We start from the raw sequence: 22074 nt of genomic DNA on the forward strand, positions 1-22074 counted from the left end.
ACTTGGACCAGTTAGTTTCATATTGTAAAGTAAGCAAGTCAGATGTTCTTTGCTGTAACAGCTCTTACAAGGAAGAATAGGCCCCAGAGTACTTCCCAGCACAGAACTGATGGGCAATTCTACATGAGCAAGTGTGAGATGATGAATAGGCTTCATCATCTGCACAATGGCATGATTGTTTGAGACCACTGCGTCAGGCAAAAGCTGGAGTCTGCTGGAAGAATAACATGAAGAAATGTGGCCTTCTAATTCTGCAGGAAAACTTGGGTCATGCTGTACTAGGAAATCCAACACATTATAAAGAATACCTATGAATATGCATAATCACTTCATGAGGGACTAGAAAGGAAATTGGCAGTCAAGATTCACATCAGACCCAGAAACCAATCTCAACAGACATTTCCTGAATCTGATAGAGTGGGAGACGTAAAAAAAATGCTTTCGATTTGGGAGATACGAGTTCATGGAACTGGGATGAGACCAAACTTCAGGTGTCTTAATCTGCAAACTGCAGATGCAAATGAACTTACCTCATATATTCCTGCATCTGCTTTTTGGGTCTACCACGGTTTCACCATTGTTCATGTGGCAGTAGGTTATTTTTAAAGCAAAGTGCTTTGAAAACCTTGGGTGGAAAGCCCATGGATTAATCTTAAAATCTGAGAAATGAAAAGGATCTGGACTTTCTGCGCCCACCCAAATTAGTCCCTCTTACATGTTTTATTTCTGGAGCCTCTTTTTCTGTGATGCTCTTTCACACTTGGTCCCAGGAAGTGTCCATACACAGACAATACCTTTTAAGATGCTGTTACAATCAGAGAATCACAGAAAGGTTTGTGTTGGAAAGGACCTTAAGATCATCAAGTTCCAGCCCCCCTGCCACAGGCAGGGACACCTTCCTCTAGAGGAGCTTGCTCCAAGCCCCTGTGTCCAACCTGGCCTTGAACACTGCCAGGGATGGGGCAGCCACAGCTTCTCTGGGCACCCTGTGCCAGGGCCTCAGCACCCTCACAGGGAAGAGCTTCTGCTTAAGAGCTCATCTCAATCTCCCCTGTTTAAGGCCCAAAATCTCCCCTGTTTAAATCTCTCCTGTTGCATGGCAACATCCTGCACCTAATTGGAGGTGCTAAACTCACACCTCTTACAGCTCTATCTGGAGCTACTCAACAGCTACTGGTAACTGGCTCCTTCCAAGCAAATTGTCCTCCCAGACCTTGGTCAAGCTCTTCTGGCCTCCAAAGCAGGGGAGGCGAGAGAGATGAATCAGAGGAATTCAGGGAGCTTTTGATTCCTCAGTGGTCACTGAGAGCTGAATTAGGCTGTAAACCTAGCTGGTTAAACCTGGATACACTCTTGTAGAATCCAAAATAGTCCAGGGAGTGGGCACAAAAGTACCAAGGAATCTCTTCTGATCTTAGATCACTCAGTAAATAAGCTGAATTTGAGTCTACTTATTCACAAGCATGGCTGATAAATAACACAGGTTATACATGGGCCAAGAGAGAGGACAGGTATCCTTGAGCTAAAAGAAGAAAAAGGCTCAGCAGAGACCAGGAGCTGAACGACCCTTCCTGACAACTCCCTCTTTGGTCCAGCACTCCTTCAAGGAGAGATCTTTCTGAAAGCAAGCCATGCCCTCTTTTCTGGATCAAATTGGAGATTGCAGCCTCCAGAGCAGTTAGCCAGCCCCAGTCACCATCCTGGACATGTGCCCTCCCCGGCTCAGCAGTCATACTCACATTGACATGTTCCTTTCCACCGTGCTTGGCCCGGATCTGAGGATTTTGGATGAGGTCTAGGTGAGTTCCCCACACTGCAATGGGTGTGTTGCCACTAGAGAAGAAGAAATGAAAGAAAAGCATGAACTTAGATATCAGGACTGACTGCACCATCAGTGGGTGATGTGTATTTCTGAATGTTGACTGCAAATTATCTGACCACATCTCACAGTGCCATAGGAAGGGAAAACAAAACAAGTAAATTTTCATTCAGTCGTAAGGAAAGAAGTAAAGCCACAATTTTGCTAAATCTGTCACATCAAGCAGCATCTGGGTGTTTTTCATTGTTAGGACTCAGCAATCACAATCTTCAGTAAAGAGAAAAAGAGTTGGAAATTTAACAGGGGCTCTTCAGAATGGTCCACAGGTTGTATCTCCCATATCACTAAAGGGAAGGAGTCAGAAAACCCCCTCATAGACACAATCCTGTGCAAGCAGTTCTTGAGGTTTCAGTGCTAGCTCGGTTCAAGTGTGTAGTCCCATCTTGTGTATTAAATCCGTCATAAAAACATCGTCCTGAATGAGATTATGTTGCCCCAGTGTACACGCTTCAGTGCTGCCAGGGAACCTGGTCCTGCAGCATCTAGAAGAATCATAGAATGGTTTGGGTTGGAAAGGACCTTAAGATCATCCAGTTCCAACCCCCCTGCCATGGGCAGGGACAGCTCACACTAAACCATGTCACAGCCAAAGTCTTCAACTTTGGTGTGCATAAGGCATTTGCTTGGTTTCCATTTGGTGACCCAGGCCATGTGTGTCAGATCCAACACATGACAGAACAGAGATTTCCAGTCCCTGTGTCCCTTTGCTCAGACAAGGACCAATATCCTGAGAAAATCCAGATTCATAAAGGTCACAGCCATCTTTTGGTGGATTTTCTCACTTCTATAACGTCTCTCTGAGCCCAGCTTACAATGAGGAGATGTGAATGGAACCCTTCTCATTCACTGCAGTCACTGTCACGAGAAGGAAACAGCTTTCAGAAACACCCTTCTTTCATTTCCCTTGCCTCTTCCAGCTGCAGCCAGCAGTGCTCTTTGTGGGACTTTGGGGAGAGGAGGAAGAAGGAAACCATGAAGGAGAATTCCCAGGCTTCAGAAGGAGCTGCTTCATGGATTGGCTTTGAACGCTGTCTTAAGGGGAAAGGCTCACTATTGGCAGCTTTGACCATCCCAACTAGAAACAGCATTGCTCTACCAGGGTGAGCTCTTCCTTTACAGCACTGGAGGCAACATGATGCAAAGGTTGAAGTGGGAATAGTTATTCAAGAAAGCACAGGATGAGGAAGTGTCATCAATGGACAGCCCCCTTCCTGAGGGTTTCCCAGGGTGAGAAGTGCTCTCATCAGTTTCAGCACCTGCCTCTATAACTCCTCTTGGAGACTGTCCAGTCTGCAATTTATTTCCTGGAGCACTCTGCTGAGAATGGGAGGTCATGCAGAAAACAGTGGGATTGGGAAAAGAAAGCTCGGAATCCCTTTCCTGCCTCCAGGTAAACCTACACATACATGAAAGGTGAAACAAGTGCATTATAGATGAGAAATCACCAGAGAATAAACACACTGTAAGGAAGAAGCTTGTATTGGCCAACAGACTTCCCCCATTATTGACCTTTGTTTTCCATATTCCTCATTTATCTTCCATTATTAATCAGAGGAGGGTAGAAGTGAATGCAAATACATTCTCTGCTCAGCAGGACAGCTACCAGGTTTCAGGGAGCTAGCCATGAGTAGCTAGGAATGTGCTTCAGTCACTCCAGTTAAACCCACACTGATAAACCAGATGGCCAGGACACTAGCTAAGACACTGGCTGGTGGCCACTGATGCTCATAAGCTGTTAGTAGTACCCCAGCCAATGGCTGGTCATGGTTCAGGGGATAGCAAGGGCCAGGGAGCACTCCCAGCAAACAGAATAGATGAAGCTAAACTGTCTTTGAAGGAGGAAAGATCACGGATAGTACAGATGAGGGCAATGCATGCTTGCTGGCTTCAGGAGCAAAGAATGGAATCATCGAATCCCAGACTGGTTTGGGTTGAAGGGACCTTAAAGCTGATGCAGTTCCAACCCCTGCCACAGGCAGGGACACCTCCCACTAGAGCAGCTTGCTCCAAGCCCCTGTCTCCAACCTGGCCTTGAACACTGCCAGGGATGGGGCAGCCACAGCTTCTCTGGGCACCCTGTGCTAGCGCCTCAGCACCCTCAAAGGGAAGAGCTTCTTCCTAAGAGCTCATCTAAATTGGACATGGATTAAGTACTTAGTAGTTTGAACACAGCCTGTGTGACTAAGAAGCCTGTAAATTTGAAGTCATGAGACACAAGTTCTGTCAAAGAGATTAAACAGATTGTCACACCGGTATCTTTAGGCAGATGCTCCTGTGACATTTCTCTGAGAGGTTCTTTATGGTCTTCTTTCATTCCAGTAATGCCTGTACAGATTGATCCCTGTTAAGGACAACATTTGACCTTGAGTTTTGCAGAGTATCTCAAGTCTGAAGCCATCTGCTGTGATGGGAAATTTCTAATGGGAAACTTTATGGGGCAAAACCACATTTTGCCATTTCCATAAGATCAGCTTGGACGGTTGAGTTTTCTTGAACGCACAGGGGATCTCTTCTGAAGTCACACATCCGTGTACAAGAGACCTCTTCTTTTCTGCCTCACAGAAGAAATACCCTCTCTCCAAAACTCAGCTTCATATTAAGTATTCTTGATACCATAGAATCATAGAATAGCTACGTTTGGAAAGGACTTTTAGACCATCTAGTTCTAACCCGATTGCCCAAGGAGAGATCTCTCACCAGAAACCAGAAGAGACATGTATAAACCAATTGCTCTTTCTCCACTGTCCTGGGTTTTGGGCTGTGAGCTTTTATAATTATTGTTATTATTTTCTCTTATTATTAATCTCTGCCACCTCAAACTACAAGGGATTTTGTGCCTTTACTCAGCTGACAGTTTTACATGTTCCAGACGTATCAAACGTGTGTACATATGTACAGATATAAGAGTGTGTGTATATATACAGAAATCCTTTTATTTAATCAACCAAGTCTGTGCACACAGTTTTAAACCCATGTGTTAAAAATTCTCTATTTGGTTTGGAAACCAAGCTTGCAATCTCAGATCACAGTTACTAAGCACAGCCACAGATCAGAGAGGTGCTGAAGACACAAAATCATCCCCAAATCCTCTCCGGCTTGCAAATTAAGCACATAAAACCGTTCATTTGCAGGAAATCCACCAGTCATTGCCCTTTGTGTCTGCAGCTGAACACCCAGTCATGGTCACTTCTCAAACCAGGTGGATCAGAGCCTGGTGACACATTGCTGTCCAGCAAAACAACAGAGGTGCCAAGACTATGAGCTTCCTGTCATGGTTTAACCCCAGCTGGAAAGTCAGCCATGCAGCCCGCTTGCTCACTCCCCCCCTTCCTCCTTCCTCCCTCTGCTCCTAGAGGGATGGGGAGGGGAATCAAAGAATGTAGCTCCCACGGGTTGAGATAACAACAGCCCAGTAACTAAGGTATAACACAAACCACTGCTGCTGCCACCAATGATAATAATAATGATAAGGGAAATAACAAGGGGAGAGAATACAACCGCTCGCCACCCGCCGACCGATACCCAGCCTGACCGAGCAGTGATCTAACCCTTCCGGGTAACTGCCCCCAGTTTATATAGTGGGCATGACGTGCTGTGGTATGGAATACCTCTTTGGCTAGTTTGGGTCGGGTGTCCTGTCTCCTGCTTCCTCCTGGCTTCCCCTCCTCCCTGGCACAGCATGAGGCTCACAAAGTCCTTGGTCAGAGTAAACATGACTGAGCAGCAACTAAAACCATCGGTGTTATCAGCACTGTTCCCAGGCTGAAAGTCAGAACCACAGCACTGCACCAGCTACTAAGAAGGAGAAAAATAACTGCTACTGCTGAACCCAGGACACTTCCCTAATTTAACTCCTTATTATCCCAAAAGCTCTGAGCATAATCTTCTATCTGCAGACTCAGATAACTGCTGGATGTTATGCAAATCAAACCCAGATCAAAAGTATTAATGGAGCCTCATAAAATTCAAGTTACCTGCCAGCCCAGTGGGACTCTCTTTTTTTTTTTTTTTTTTGGCTATAGGAGTGAATTAGCAGTAATCTTTTCTTTATTGTCATGGAAAATGGCACTTGAGAAGGTTTTAAGCCAGGCTCAGTACATTCATTCACTAATTTAGCAAAGCTGGTTTAGCAGCAATCATTTATCCCTCAAAACAGCTTAGCCCCACAGCCAGGAGTGATGAATCAGAGAAGCACAGTGGATTTGCTGTAATGAATCATACCACATAGCAAATATACTGAGTAACAGCCTCCTCCATCCATCTCTAGATCCACGTGTCTTGACTAACTTATTTCTTGCTCATTCTCATGACTGGAGTTGGCTGCACTTTCATCCAGCTCTGTGTGGAGGCATTACTCTAGTGCTTGTCTCCATCACGACCTGCTGGATGGAGCTCCACAGCTAACAGTTATCGTGCTTAAAGCTGTCCCCAACACCCTGAACCAGAATGGGTAATCCTGGATATTGCATCTTCTCTCTCTGTGCCCTCCTCTGAGGTTATGAACCTTCAAAGTGATTTGAAATTACACAAGAAATAGGATGAAAGTCGATTCAGCTGGTTAGGAAAGCTAAGGCTCAGTTAGAATTATACTTGGCTAGGGATGTTAAGGATAACAGGAAGGGATTCTATAGATACGTAGTGAACAAAAGACAGACTAGGGACAAGGTAGGCCCCCTCTGGAAGCTCTCCGGAGAACTGGCTACCCTGGGTTTGGAGAAGGCTGAGGTTCTTAATGGCTTCTTTGCCTCAGTCTTCACTGGCAAAGGCTCTGACCACATCACCCAAGTCTTGGAAGGCAGATGCAGGCACTGTGGGTATGATGACCCTAGGCCCACTGTAGGAGAGGATCTGGTTTGAGAACATCTTAAGAACCTGAAAGTGCACAAGTCCATGGGACCTGATGAAATCCATCCACGGGTCCTGAAGGAGCTGGAGAATGAAGTTGCTAAGCCACTGGCCATCATATTTGAAAAATCATGGCAGTCAGGTGAAGTTCCTGATGACTGGAAAAAGGGAAATATAACCCCCATTTTCAAGAAGGGGAAAATGGATGACCCGGGGAATTACAGCAGTCAGTCTCACCTGTGTGCCTGGCAAAATCTTGGAGCAGATTCTCCTGGAAGGCATGCTAAGGCACATGAAAATCAACAAGGTGCTTGGTGACAGCCAGCAGGGCTTCACTAAGGGGAAATCCTGCCTGACCAATTTGGTGACCTTCTATGATGGGGTACAGAACTGATGGACAGGGTAGAGCAGTTGATGTAATCTACCTGGACTTGTGCAAAGCGTTCGACACTGTCCCACACAACATCCTTGTCTCTACATTGGAGAGACATCAATTTGATGGATGGACCACTCGGTGGATAAAGAACTGGCTGGATGGCCGCACGCAAAGAGTTGTGGTCAATGGGTCAATGTCCGGCTGGAGACCAGTAACGAGTGGTGTCCCTCAGGGATCGGTGTTGGGACCTGTCTTGTTCAACATCTTCGTCGCTGACATGGACAGTGGGATTGAGTGCTCCCTCAGCAAGTTTGCCGATGACACCAAGCTGTGTGGTTCGGTTGATCCGCTGGAGGTAAGGAATGCCATCCAGAGGGACCTCGACACGCTTGTGAGGTGGGCTGATGCCAACCTCATGAGGTTTAACCATGCCAAGTGCAAGGTCCTACACCTGGGTCGGAGCAATCCCAGGCACAGCTACAGGTTGGGCAGAGAAGAGATTCAGAGCAGCCCAAGGAGAAGGACTTGGGGGTGCTGGTCCATCAGAAAATGAACATGAGCCGGCTTCAGTGTGCGCTCGCAGCCCAGAAAGCAACCGTATCCTGGGCTGCATCCAAAGGAGCGTGACCAGCAGGTCGAAGGAGGTGATCCTGCCCCTCTGCTCTGCTCTCGTGAGACCTCACCTGGAGCATTGTGTGCAGTTCTGGTGTCCTCAACATAAAAAGGACATGGAACTGTTGGAACAAGTCCAGAGGAGGCCACGAGGATGATCAGGGACTGGAGCACCTCCTGTATGAAGACAGGCTGAGGAAGTTGGGGCTGTTCAGCCTGGAGAAGAGAAGGCTGTGTGGAGACCTCAGAGCAGCCTTCCGGCATCTGAAGGGGGCCTATAGGGATGGTGGGGAGGGACTCTTCATTAGGGACTGTAGTGATAGGACAAGGGGTAACGGGTTAAAACTTAAACAGAGGAAGTTTAGATTGGATATAAGGAAGAAGTTCTTTACTGTGAGGGTGATGAGGCACTGGAATGATTTGCCCAAGGAAATTGTGAATGCTCCCTCCCTGGTTGTGTTCAAGGCCAGGCTGGACAGAGCCTTGGGTGGTAGGGCTTAGTGTGAGGTGTCCCTGCTCATGGCGGGGGGCTTGGAACTGGATGATCTTAAGGTCCTTCCCAACCCCAACTATTCTATGATTCTATGATTCTATGATTCTAAGATTAGGGCAACAGAGATGCTGCAAGGGCTGGAGCAGCTCTGTTCTGAAGCCAGGCTGAGAGAGCTGGGCTGGGTCAGCCTGGAGAAGAGAAGGCTCCTGAAGGGGAGACCTTAGAGCAGCTCCAGTGCCTAAAGGGGCTGCAGGAAAGCCGGAGAGGGGCTTTGGACAAGGGCCTGTAGGGACAGGCCAAGGGGAGTGGCTTTAACCTGCCAGAGGGGAGACTGAGATGAGCTCTTAGGCAGAAGCTCTTCCCTGTGAGGGTGCTGAGGCGCTGGCACAGGGTGCCCAGAGAAGCTGTGGCTGCCCCATCCCTGGCAGTGTTCAAGGCCAGGTTGGAGACAGGGGCTTGGAGCAAGCTGCTCTAGTGGAAGGTGTCCCTGCCCGTGGCAGAGGTTGGAGCTGGAGGAGCTTTAAGGTCCCTTCCAACACAAACCATTCTATGACCTGAGGCCAAGCAGAGAAAGTTCTTATGCTGTAACTTTCCTGGGGAGAATAGGGGAATTCACTCTCCTGGGCTGTCAATCTTGCACCTTTTAACCAGCCTTGAACTCACTTTAATAAGGAAGGGAGTGAAGCAATTTCTCCTTTCACTGATAACTTGAACTCTGCCTGAAAATAACCCCCCCAAATGGAAAATCCAGACACTAAAGCTTCAAGCCCAATGTGCAAAGATTCAATCCGGCTGAATCAGTAAGTTCCTTCATGGAAATTAAACACACTAATTGATTTGTGAAAACAGCTTCTGGATGGGAGCTGAACTGGGGGGATTTACAAGCCCTTCTCCTAATCCCCAGCTCCTTCTATCAGTCTGGTTTGACAGGGAAGCCGAGAGCTGCTGTGGATGAATGAGGGGAGACTAAGATTTCTTATTTTGTACCTTTTCCAAGGGAATATCAGAGCATTTAATGGCCAATTTCTCTCTACCCAAGGCCATTTCTGCAGGCTTCTGAGAGCATTTGGGTTCGCTTTGACGCTGTGCACAGCCAGGGCAAATGCTCCTCTCAGATACCTTCATGTGAGCCCTCTGAATTCACCAAAGCAGCATAGATGGAGTGAAGAGAAACAGGGATGACTAACGAGGAGAAAGGCTGCTTGATGGGGCAGGGTCCAGGGCTCCCTTTCTACTTCATCTCAGGAGCAGTCCTGAGGCTTCCAGGCATGACAGCCAAATAACCAATGCTTAGTCCTTAGCTAGCAAGTCCATGAAGGCTGTGGGAAAGGTAGGAATTGCTGCTTTCAAACACAAGGGAGAGTCACCTCTGTAAGCACAGTTATTTGTACCTGGGTTTAATAGGTCATTGACTGGTCCTGCTGGCATGCAAAGTTGTGGACCCAGCCCAGTGGGGCCTGAAACACAGCCATGACCAGAAGCATTAGGAATTGCAGCTTTTAGGGGTACAAATGTGTAGTTTAACTAGCTCCAGTGGTCTGTAATAGCACTCGGACAGGGAGAACCTTGGTGCTGGAGAGAAACCCTGTGCTGCAGTAAAGAGGGAGAAAGCTTCAACAATAAGTTGGAGACTTCATAGAATCATAGAATGGTTTGGGTTAGAAAGGACCTTAAGATCATCCAGTTCCAACCCCTGCCACAGGCCCAGACACCTTCCATTAGAGCAGCTTGCTCCAAGCCCCTGTGTCCAACCTGGCCTTGAACACTGCCAGGGATGGGGCAGCCCAGCTTCTCTGGGCACCCTGTGCCAGCGCCTCAGCACCCTCACAGGGAAGAACTTCCTCCTTATATATAACCTGAATCTCTCCTATTTAAGTTTGAACCCATCACTCCTTGTCCTGGGCACCCACCTTCGTAATCAAAGCATGAAACTACCAAGACAAGCTTCTGGTGAGCATCTGCAGCTGGACGTTGCAAATCCACTTTTCAGTGAACACAATGCTTGGCAAGCACTTTTCTGTATCAAGGACCAATATGAACATACCAGTGTTGCATTAGAAAACCATGGGAGATCCATGGGGTGTCCATGGGATGCTTACCTGAAGATGCTCCACTCAGGCTCTATCCTCAGGATAGTTGGATCCTCTACATATTCATACTGCAACTCCTGATGTATCTTGGCCTTGTCCACTCTCACAGACACCTTCACCTTCTCAAAGCCTTCATCTGAGGCAGTAGTGTTACAGACAATGTACTTGGCCGATCTCCTGTGAGCAGAAGCAAGTAAATGTAAGATAGATGCCACCAGCAGCAAAAAAACATGGTGCCAAAGAGAGACCAGCTACTTGTTCTTATGTCCTGAGACTTTAACCTATGCGCTGTGGTAAAACTCACTGCTACAGGAATACGCTGTGAGTAGCCATTTATCTGAGGAAGTGACTTTGCCTTTTTACTACTTTAAATAAAACCCCAAAAGCCATAATCTCTCATGTCCCAGAGTGAAAACTGAACCCCAAGGGAAGTCCAAACCAAACCAGTCTCCGTAAGTATTTCTGTGTGATTAAATACATCATGGATGTTTCCTTCCTGCCTGCAGACATATTCAGCAGCAGCTCATAAAGAGGGGTGTTTGCACCTCAGCTTTCCAGTCTGGGGTAATAAAGTTAACTTTGCATTAGGACTCCAAGACTTGTTTAAGTGCAGTCTGCAGTGTGCCTGGGACCTTTTCATAGAAGGTACTAATACAGTGGGAAGCATTTTATGATTACACTCAAAGAGGATTCTACATAAACCTTTCCTTTTTGCCGGGGCTCAAAAGCAGCTCCAGGTCTGAACATTCTATAAAAAGTCAAAAATCCAGGCTCCAAACACCTTCAATCTCCCCAGACTTGTGATTTGTAATGCAGCCTCATCTTATACTCTTAGAAAGCATAAAGCAGGGTGCATCCTTCCCTTGCAGCAAGGAACTCACTTCACTGACTGCAACCTCCAGATTCCCATGAAAGACCAAGCTCAATCCCAGCTAAAACTCCCCAGTCTCTTCAATAAGCATCTCCAAGCAGCTGTGAGTCCCTCTTGGCCTTTTAAATCACAAGCTGTGACTTCACCCTCCTGAATTATAGATGCTAAATCACACCACAGCCATGACAGGCAGCTAAACAGGATCCCCACAGCCAGGGGAGGGAAGGGCATTGCCCCAAGTCAGTGGTCCCAGGTCTTCTGTGAATGAGCCCTTCTTCTGCCAAGCATATGCTGGGAGAAATGTGCCAACTTCATCTTCAGCCTCCACTGATATTGGCAGCGAAACGCATTGCACTGGGTAGTTTTGAGCTGCAGGAGCCCCTGGGAATGGGATTCAGGCTCATTCTCACAGGGATCAGGGAACATTCAGCAGGTAACACTGACATTAAGCCTCTCTGAACTGTGATTGAACAGGAGCCAACCCAGAGCTAAAATGTGGCAAATAATCCATTTCTTAGCACTACAGGACTATTCTGGGATAAAAGGGAGGTGTTTTAATTCTTAGAACCGATGTTGTCAGATTTTCTTTGACACCTCGGCTAAAGGCGGGACATGAAAATGGATCTTTTAAACAATGTAGTCCCTGAGCAAGTAGCAAAGAAAAGGACCCTGGAGAACTGTACTGGAATTTGACAAGGAGCCATGGAAAAAAGCACATCAAACACAGATCAAAACAACGAAATAAATCCTGCTCTCCCACCCCAAAACACGCACAGCAAGGATGTGCATGGTGCAGAATGCAGAAGTCCCACTGCTGAATGAATAGACACGGCCACAGACAAAGAAGGTGCCTGAGGGAGAGAGACAGGAGTGACTCAACTGTAATTGCTCACATCGACTCAGGCACGTACAGTAGGAAGGACCCATCTGTACCTGTAGAAGAGGCAGGGTTGTCGCCCAAAGGTCACCATGACATTACTGCCTGCGTTGAGGTTGTTGCCTGTTATTGTCACTTGGGTGCCACCCGACACTGGTCCCCGCTTTGGCTTGAGATCAGAGAGGGTCAGAGTCTGTGAAGGCAAAAGGTTGTGTTGAAAGCACAGTAGGGGAGCATTTTAGTGATGGAGAGAGGTAGGTACCCTCAGGGGTTAACCACGCGTTAGGTGGACTTCAGAAGATGACCATACAGAGAAGCCTAGGTCAATGGAGGAGCCTAAGATTGAAACCAGCCCTATCATAGACATGAATGCCAAGTTGGTGGGATGAATTCAGACCTAACCCCATCTGTTCTCCTCACCCCTGCAAAATTAGGACTGCCCTTGGCTACCCTTAGAAATACTCTGCTTGCAAAGTCAGTTCCAGGCCTGGAGCAGCTGGAGTCATGATCTCCTATCTCCACTGCTTGTCTGACACAGATCAGGTGTCATCTTTGCTATCATGCAACACCACCTCTGCAAAATAAACCGGGTCCTGAACTGGTTGACTGGATCTTGATGGGGACTTTCCACCTCCAAACTGTGGAGCTCACAAGTGATGAAAACATTGCTCTGAGCCCTACTGATCTGAGAAGGCAACATAACCTACTCTAAGGCTCCAGAGGGATGCCTAAAAGCTGCCACCGTTCTCATGGGCTTTGTCCCTGGGGAGGAGAAGAGCTGTGGTTCAGCAGCGCATGTGAGCTCATGTCTTGCCTCTCCCACATGCCCACCTCATGACCCCAAATCTTTTCCTCTTATCAGACTTGGATGCTGAGACAGTCTAGTATTCAGGAGTGTCCTGCACTGCTACAGCATGGTGATGCTCATGTTGAGATGTACTCTGAAATGCTACAGCCCCAAAAGGAGCACTGCTCACATGAACTCCTTTTTCTTTTCTCTGCTGGTATTCCAAACACAACACGCTGCTGTATTAATATAGCAAAAAAAGAGCACAATTCCTTTAGGATCCCTGAATCTCAAACCTCTTTTTTTTCTACCTCCCTTTTCTCCCTTCTTCTCCAAACCAAGATAAAACACTTGCATTCTGAAGGCACAGATCACCCTGTTACCACAATGCGGAGAGGAGACATCCATTTTCAGGGAGAAATTTGGAGTTACAGTTTATTTTTTCATTTGCATTTTAATAGAAAAACTTTCTATTCAGTCCCAAGTGAAAAGCTACTATATGCATTTAAATGAATATTATTTCCCCCTCCCTCCTCTTTAAGAACGATGACACAAATTCTTGAAGCTCTCAGCTCCTCTGAACAAGTAGGTGCATAGCGCAGTCACCTCACCGAGCTTTGGAAACCATTAATCCACGTTTATAAACCCACCTGACACACATCACAGCTCCCTCTTTCACACGCAGGGAGCCCTCTCTGTCCCTGACCCTCTCTGGGTAATCATTTTGAAGACCAGCAGTAAGGTTTTGACTTTGCTTTGGTTCTAAATGCAGCTGCCTCATGCTGAAAGGGCTGAAGATGGAAATCAGACATATAGCTCTGCAGAAAGATCTGTTGTCAGAGCTGGACACTTCTTGTGGTTAAACTTGACTGGTTTGGACACGATGGGCTGGAAACTGCTTTTATACTTTTCTAATACTCTCTAACAGATATTGGAATGAAAGATGCAGGAGGAGTATGTAGATGCAAAAGATGCTCTTCAGTGCTCCTCTTCATTTAGGGTACCACCTCAAGCCTTATTGATGGCCAGCTCCACCAGGACATTACTGTTGTTGTGAGAAAAAGGTTGAGAACAGCCAGCTTGGTGCACAACAGCTATGAACCATAGCGGAACACTTGAGTTAAAGATCCAAAGCTCACTCCTGGGTGGGTTATCTTCCCTCTCCTCAGAGGCAGATAAACACAGCCATGCCCTTTGAGGATCCTTGCAGACCAGATCTACCTCAGCAATGCTCTTTGCTAAAGCATTGCTGTGTCTCGTGCCAAGCTTACAAAAGGATTTGTGGCTCAGCTTTCAAAGTTGCAATAAACCATTAATTATTCACAGTGGCCTTCATAAATATTGCACAGCATGTTTGCAGTGAAACTCAGCCTCCAGACTATTGACCACTTCGTTGCTGGGGATGGAAAATGCAAGTGGGTCTGGTGGATCTGTAATAAGCTGAAGTGGTCAGTGACAATGAGCAAACCTTTCTAAGAACTTGCCTGCTTTCATCTGCTCCCCAACACTTCCCTTTCCTTCAGAACCTCCTCCAAACAAGCTGCCCACAAAGAAGCTGCCATCAGAACTGTGTTTAAACTGACCTCATGGTGCATATAAAGACCTTGTTCCCACTTCTTTCCTCCTGGGGACAAGGGCAGAGCAAGATGTGACAAACACAGCATGTGTACCTGTGTTTCCTATCTATAGGTTCAATAGTAGCAGTGGGAAGGGAAAGGTGGGAGACCTGTTGCAAATGCTGTCCTGGAAGAGGATTTTAGGAGCAGACCCAGAGGAGTTCCAATCAGAGTAACCCACATCTCCTACACTGAGCCTAATATTCTCATCCAAAGCCAGTATAAAAAGCAAACTTGCTTGAGTATCTGAATTGAAAAGTGAAGGGAAACTTCTTATTGATTGAAAGACTATGGAAATTATCATAACAACAAAATGAATAGCTTAAAATAATTATTCTCATTTAGATCATTATAAATTTCATTTCATTATAGATTTCATTTAAGCCTGCAAACAAATGCTTTGTTTCCCTTTTGGCTTTACTGTGCTTTCTAATGCAATTTGCATTTTTGATCACAGATGAGTTTAAAGCAAACTAACAGCATTTTGAGTGTAAAAGTTCTGGCCAGAAATGTGGAGAGGAACTCTTCTAACATCTCTAAACTAAGCTGCCTTTTTAAAACACTGAAATGAAATACTCTGCTGAGTTCAAGAAAACATCACCTCTTAGTTCTTGCAGAAGGGAAGACTGAACCTATTGGCCAAATGTGATCCTGTTTTGCTACCAACCTTTTGAAAAGCAATTTTCCACTGGATTTACCATGCATCAGAAAGTGACATTTATCTCCCATGTGATGCCCTTCCTTCGTTTTCAAACATCTTCCTTCCCTTCAAGCTGCCACCCACTGCTGCAGGATGCCAAGGTACCTTGCGATGCCTTGGCAGAAGCACTGAAGAAAACCAAACCACACCAACAAACACAGCTCCTGCTATGAAAACAATGGATGCAGGAAAGAGCATGCGATGGGCAGGCTGAAGAACATCTGTATTATTCTCTCTAGCATGAAGATATTGAGGTATTCAGCAGAGAAAACCCTGCTGACTTCATGTTCATGCACTGCTGGGATAGCAGGCAGCAGGAAAAGGCAGAGGGAAAAGCTGTCACCGATGGACACAGATGATCAACATTAGACAGTAATTCCAAGAGTAGCAAAGGTGATACACTGAAGTCCTGAAAGAGCCCTTCTCTATGCCCCATGGGGCTGTCTCTTAAGGTGTTTCTCTGCCCTGACCACTTGAGTGACATCGGAAAATACAAAGAATAGAGGAATTTCTGTAGCTCAAGGAGAAATACAGGATTTTGCATTCATTACCAGTTCCCTTTGCCTTAGAAAGATGCTGGGGCATATGAATACTGTCAGAAAGAAGCCATTCACTTGCAGGAGTTGAGAGCATTTGATGGGAACAAAGAAATCATGTCATCTTCAACCTGCACAGACCAAGGCCAGGCAATGCTTGTATGTCCCCAGCATGCCTGCATGTCCCCCTGAGGACAAGGGGCCTTTGAGGAACAAGCAGGTCTCTTGGAAAAGAGCATTGTTAGAAAGGAGCAAAAAACCCAAGTTGAGTGTACAACGTGTTTGGCTCTCCTTTTCTCTTTCACTTTGCAGAGCAAAGAGACAGTGTCCAGCTGAACTTGCACCATTATAGGGTGGAATCAGGACCAGAGCTCCTCTGACTGCTTTGCAAGCTGATGGCCCAACAGACAGCACAACAAGCCAATTTGCCAGCCCCAGCAATCTAAACGGAGGAGTATGACTGTTCTCCAAGTGCCATCAGCATGAGCTGAGTGGAACTTTTGTGTGTCACCATCCCTAGGGACTTTTGACGATCTCCAAATTCCTTATGGCTAAGGCCTCTCTCCAAAACACCTACCCTTAAAAGCTACTTCCAGTTTAGCTTGCTGGTATCTCTTGTTTTACCACAGAGCATCCAAAACAGTTGCCCACTTGCACTGAGCCTCAGTGATGCTCTACAGCTTATCCACAGCCTGGCTGGTGAATCGGTCCCTCCTGAGTTAGTGCTGCTCCTAGACACCCAGAAGACCATCACACAGACACCTTGAATGCTACGTCTTGAAACAACCACCACCACTATGGTGACTGTAAATGGGAATTTATAGCAGAAGGTCATGGGCTTTGCACTGGCCCAACACCACAAGGTCTCAGGAAGCCTCTTGGGCTCACCATCCCTGAGCTGGGTGTCCCTGTGGTCACCAGTGTCCCATAGCCAAGGGCCTTGTGCTCAACCCACCTGAGCTTAGGGCCGGGGACACTTGGCATGGCCAAGGGCTGCCACCCCAGGCAGGCTCTGCCCAGCAAACACCAACCCTTTGTGTGCCTGGGCTGGATACTGGGCAGCGCTGCCACTGGTGCTGGGGACCAGGGAGAGGAGGCAGGCAGGGGGGAGAAGGGGATGGAAATACCCCTGGGGGGACCCAAGAGTGAGAGGGAAGAAACCCCATGATGCACATCACACTCCTCCCAGGGAAGACCTCAGGATGATAATGATTTCTCCTGGAGGACACTGGTGCCTTCAGCTATAGGGCCTGAAGGAATACTGGTAGGGTAAGCATCGCGCCATGGAGAAGTAAGGTACTAGGGAAAGGTTTCTTTTCCTTTTTCTTTTTTATAGCATTTTTTAACTATTAATGAGGATTTTCTGTACTAATTTGGACCATGACTGTATGTAACTGTACTTGGGCTAATAATTTGGACTATTATTAGACTGTTAAAACATTAATTAGGCAAGTTATTTTTGCTCCTAACAAGAGTTTGAAAGGAAATAAAAGGAACCAGTACATTGCTGCACTCAGAACAGCAGTGAAGAGCTCAGAGGCTGAACGGGATCAAGGACAATGGATAGATGTAGCAAAGGGGACAAAGGACTGAGGACCTTCAGGGCCGAGGAGAACGTCTTGCAGGAGCTTACCATAAAGTAGTAGAGGTGTGAAGACCTGGCCATGAACTCTGGTTTGCACTCAGCCACACAGATTTCCACAAATCCAGCATGCTGGCTGGGCTTGGCCTCCCCCATCTCACACACAATCCTGTGGAGAAAACATGAATCAGAAGCAAGGTTTAAGGGATGGTTTGGGTAGGCTGGAATCGGAGCAAACAGCTCACAATGCTGGGGAATGGAGTGTAGACTTCACCCCTCCTCTTCTTCCCAACCCAGGAACCAAACTGTGGAATAAGTGATTCTTTAAAGAGTAGTGGCTTTTGGCTGTTGGCCTTTGGTGGGACAAATCATGGAATTATAGAATCAGAATCATAGAGTGGTTTAGGTTGGAAAGGACCTTAAAGCTCATCCAGTCCCAACCCCCTGCCACGGGCAGGGACCCCTTCCACTAGAGCAGCTTGCTCCAAGCCCCTGTGTCCAACCTGGCCTTGAACACTGCCAGGGATGGGGCAGCCACAGCTTCTCTGAGCACCCTGTGCCAGCGCCTCAGCACCCTCACAGGGAAGAGCTTCTTTCTAATGTCTCATCTATATCACTTCTCTTTCAGCTGGTGTAAATGATCAGCTGGTGTAAATCGGCGTAGTTTCACTTAAATATATAGACAAATGCTGGGCTGAGGTCTGACCCCAAGGGTCCACTGTCCTCCAGCCTTGCATGGTGGGACAGCTTTGCAGCTGTAAGGCTTAATGATGTCTCCTGCATGTGGAAAGCTTCTTTTTGAGACTCCTGCCCCCCAGACTGGAATTGAACATCCTTGTGTTATGTGAAAAACAGAGGATAACTTCAGGGCATGTGCCATGAGGATTATCTAAATGTACAATCCAAACGCAGTAATAAATGGATTATTATTGCACTAAAGCAATGGCATCTTCCATTCCTCACTTCCAAGGATGGCTGGAATGGACTCCTTAGAAGACCCTACAGTTAGCAATGGCTGTTACTAGGTGTGCTGTGGCCCACTGACTGCCACACACCCAACTTACTGCTCTGCTGGGATGTACCCTTCCACCAGCGGTTTGCACTCAACTCCAGCCACCTTGACGTGAGATGCAATATCTCTGAACTCCAGCCCCAGGTTTTCCCCACGGATGGTCACTTTGGTCCCACCTTCACGAGGCCCCGTCACTGGGTTGATCTGGAGAAACAAGCCAAGACAAAGGAGAATAATGAAACTACCTATGTAAAGACATCAGTATCCTCTCAGGTGAAAGAAGAGATGATATCAAGTCTCTTTGTGACCTCTAGAGACATTCATAGCTATGAATGCTGAAAAACTGAGGGAACAAACCTGCTCCAGATACATTACTTGGTCCAAATATATATCACACATGCCTCAACTGTCTGCTAACTACTTGCAATACATCCAGAGATGAGTATGAGATGTTTTCTAGGTGAGGGGAGGGAGTGTTTTCTGATCGTGCAGCTGAGCTTTGCACTTTATAGACAGAATCATAGAATTGTTAGGGTGGGAAAGGACCTTAAGATCATCTAGTTCCAGTGAGCCATGGAAAGACAGCAGAGGGGCCTGGTGGAAAGAAATGGGAGAAAGAACAAGAAAAGAGCACAAACAGTTTCATCCAGTCACTTTCAATCCTAAACTCCCAGCCCAAAGTGCATGGAGCTTTTGCTCTGTTCTGGAGGAAGCTGTTGGTCATGCATCACAAACTCGACTGAACATGCCCACCTGAAAGAAACAGCTGAGACAACATAAACAGCATGTCAGATTAGGTATGGGGTAGGTGGAGGGTCACTGAGACAGCAGTAGTTGCTGTGTGCCAACATGTATTTCTGAGAGAGCTCCAAATGCCCTAATGGAGAGCTTAGGCCAGGTGAAGAGATACGGGAGCTTGGACAGCTTATTTGTAGGGTAGACAGCCCCTGAGCCCCAGCATGGATGAGTGGCTCTCCCAACCATCCCAGTGGCTTGTGGCATGACGTTTGCATCCCAGTCTGGACCTTCACCAGACCCTAGCAGGGGTAGGATCGCTACGTCTTGTGTTGAGCAACAGAGCCAAAGCACCACCTATCCTCCAAAGTCCAGCTCTCCCTCCCACTGCAGGGCCTCACCCAGAGCTGTCTATCTCTGTGGAGTATATCTGGCCCATTCTGCATCACGTCCATCACCTTTGTTCAGAGCCAAGTGGAAATTAGCATCGGAGCTGAATTGAACAACACATAAATCATGGGGCTGGCCCTTAATTCTCGCAGTTCTGCACTTTCAATTATTCACTGTGCCCAAATGCTTTGCCATACAACTGGTTAGTTGAAAGGGGTTTCAAATGTTGCTTTCAAAGGGTATTCCCTGCTGCCCACTCTGGCTGCGATCTGCCAGCATTGGCAAGGCTTTGTCTGCAGTGAGGAAGGGGAATTCCCTGTCTGAGGTCCCTACCCACTGTCCAATGGTTTTGCCAACTGGGAATCTCGGCCTGGCAACAAGACCCTTGCATGGCAATTGGACTGGAAGGGAAAATTGAGGCACTGGCACAAGCTTGTGACCCCTTTCCAGTGCTGAGGCTGGCACCAGGGTTAGACTGATTTCCACACATTTAGAAGGTCCATCTGCAATAAAAAGGAGATACCTTGACATCTTTAAGAGATATTTTAGTTTAGGATACTTAATTTCAGGCATCATGAGCAACCTCCTGAATGTGTCTTTGACTATACATGGAATCAACAGGGGTTAACAAATATATAGCACAGATGATCGCAGACAAGCCCTTGGACCTGTAGCGTTGTGTTCCATACACACAACCTCTGCAGCACAAGATCCCTGCAGCACCATGGTCTCAGGTCCAAAAGCCACAAATACCACTTGAGCCAACAAAATCAGAACCAGGGCAGGTTTATCCCTACTCCAAAAGTCACCAAGATACTGAAGACCTAAAAAGAAAATAGCACAACATTCATAAATCTGAGAGGTGAAATGGTCATTTGGGTTGACTTTGACCTTTGAATGGTCTGTGGTGATGAGATTGGTGGAAAAGTCAAAAATGGATAAGAAGAGGAGGAAAGAGAGAGGCATTTGTGGTTATTGCCCATGAAATGAAGAAGGTATCTTTAAAAATTAGGATGGAAAGGAAATTTCTATTCCAGGAGAAACTAATCCCGGTTTTCTCAGCTGGCGACCCAACACTGAAAACTTCCAAAAATGAGAATTCCAAAATATTTTTGTTCTGAATCATTAATAAATATCTATTCAAGCAAAGTTTTTCTGTTTGAAATACCTCTTTTGCTGACATTAGTTAATGTTCTCCTGATAAATCACTATATGAATGATGTTGGAAGGCTACAATATATCACCATACCAAATGCAATCTAGTAAGTACTCCAAATGAAAAAGTTAAACAAAAAGATAGACTTAAAGTCCTATAATTTGTTTTACTTCCTTATATATTTGCAAGAATTCCCCATGGAATGCTTTGGTTCAGTTTTGCTGTATTAAACCTGCCATCAAATGGCTTTTACTTGTTCTAGTAAGGTAGGTGTCTGGCAAGCTAGATCCATGGTTAATTAGGGCTCACCTATGTTTGAAAGAGCTTGCTAGCATGAGCTGTTCATGTCATAGCAGGGCAAAAGAGGATTTTTTCTCTTGCATGACTAGCACCATTACCCTGAATAAAAGAAAAGGTAGCAGTGAAAAGGAACATCTTGCTGGAAAGACCCATTTCTTTGGAATTAAGGGTGATTTTAAGACCAAAGTTTCACTGCAGAAGTCACAAGCAACTCAGTGGCGACATTATCATCACCCCTCTTCTATTTCTGTGTAAAGCATGAGATCTTTATAAAACCTTGGTATGACACAAAAAGCATCAACAGGAAACTTTCCAGAGTGAAGCCAGCAAAACACCTCTGAACACCTCCACTGGGTGATTTTTGATTGGTAAAGGCCAGCTTCAAAACCCACTTATTTCTGTGAAACAGGAGGACCTGGGATTCTCCCAGGAGCATGTGGGAGATGCCTTAACCCCAACCCGTTGCACTCCCAGGGATGTGTACCAGGAGAAGGTGCTACCACTCTGTTTCACAGCAAGAGAGAAGGAGCCTGTTTCTACCACGAGTGCAAAAATATGGAACAAGACCTGTCAATTTGGGAAAGGAAAACACAAGAAAGGATACAAACGGTGCCAGGAAGCCTCAGCTTTCTCTTGAAGACCCAGAGCTGCGACACTGCATTACCATTGACACCCTCCGCTCGTATCACCCCAGTGCTCGAGCTTGTCACTCCTAAAGGAGGTTTTGTGGCAGTATAAATGCAAGAGCTAGTAAGTAAGTGCAGGTTATAGGAAGCTCTGTGCTGGGTATGTGTGTGATCGTGTGTAAGTGTGAGTACATGTGTTGTTTCTCCTCTGCCTGCACACATACGATATTGCCCTGGATCCACTCCAGTATATGCATGCTCTTACCAACTGCCCCAGACCTACCATTAGCTGCAATATATATCCAGTCACTTGAGATTACTTCCAAGCTAATGGCTCAGAAAAAGACTTTCCAAGAGCTACTTATGATTGCACCAGACAGCTGGAATATTTCATAGGCGAATATTGCAATGATCTGTTTGCGCTTTGGGAGCTGTTGGAGGAAATGCCAGCAGAATTAGAGCTATGTCCCCTCTGCAGCTGTAGGGTGGAGAATGAGTGCTTTGCAGTACATAAAGAGACTGGAGATGCAGGTTTGGGGTTAAAGCATGATAGAGAAATGTGGATGGACCTTCAGGACATCATACCACTGC

At 46.5% G+C, this 22074-nt stretch overlaps 1 protein-coding gene across 3 annotated transcripts in view; it reads right to left on the bottom strand.

Moving 5' to 3' along the window:
* PLXNA4 (plexin A4) overlaps nucleotides 1–22074 on the bottom strand; it is a 464287-nt gene that overhangs the window by 56335 nt on the left and 385878 nt on the right. For all 3 annotated transcript variants that reach the window (XM_057425602.1, XM_057425603.1, XM_057425604.1), the window contains exons 13-17: nucleotides 18329–18480; nucleotides 17316–17433; nucleotides 12100–12236; nucleotides 10305–10472; nucleotides 1740–1833 (exon numbers count right to left, since the gene is read on the bottom strand). In XM_057425602.1, the coding sequence (XP_057281585.1) occupies nucleotides 1740–1833; nucleotides 10305–10472; nucleotides 12100–12236; nucleotides 17316–17433; nucleotides 18329–18480 (669 nt within the window). The remainder of the gene's footprint in view (nucleotides 1–1739; nucleotides 1834–10304; nucleotides 10473–12099; nucleotides 12237–17315; nucleotides 17434–18328; nucleotides 18481–22074) is intronic.

Source organism: Pezoporus wallicus, unplaced genomic scaffold, assembly GCF_028554395.1.
Source record: "Pezoporus wallicus isolate ANWC-B61680 ecotype Strahan unplaced genomic scaffold, APGP_CSIRO_Pwel_v1 contig_4722, whole genome shotgun sequence".
NCBI classification, from domain to species: Eukaryota; Metazoa; Chordata; class Aves; order Psittaciformes; family Psittacidae; genus Pezoporus; species Pezoporus wallicus.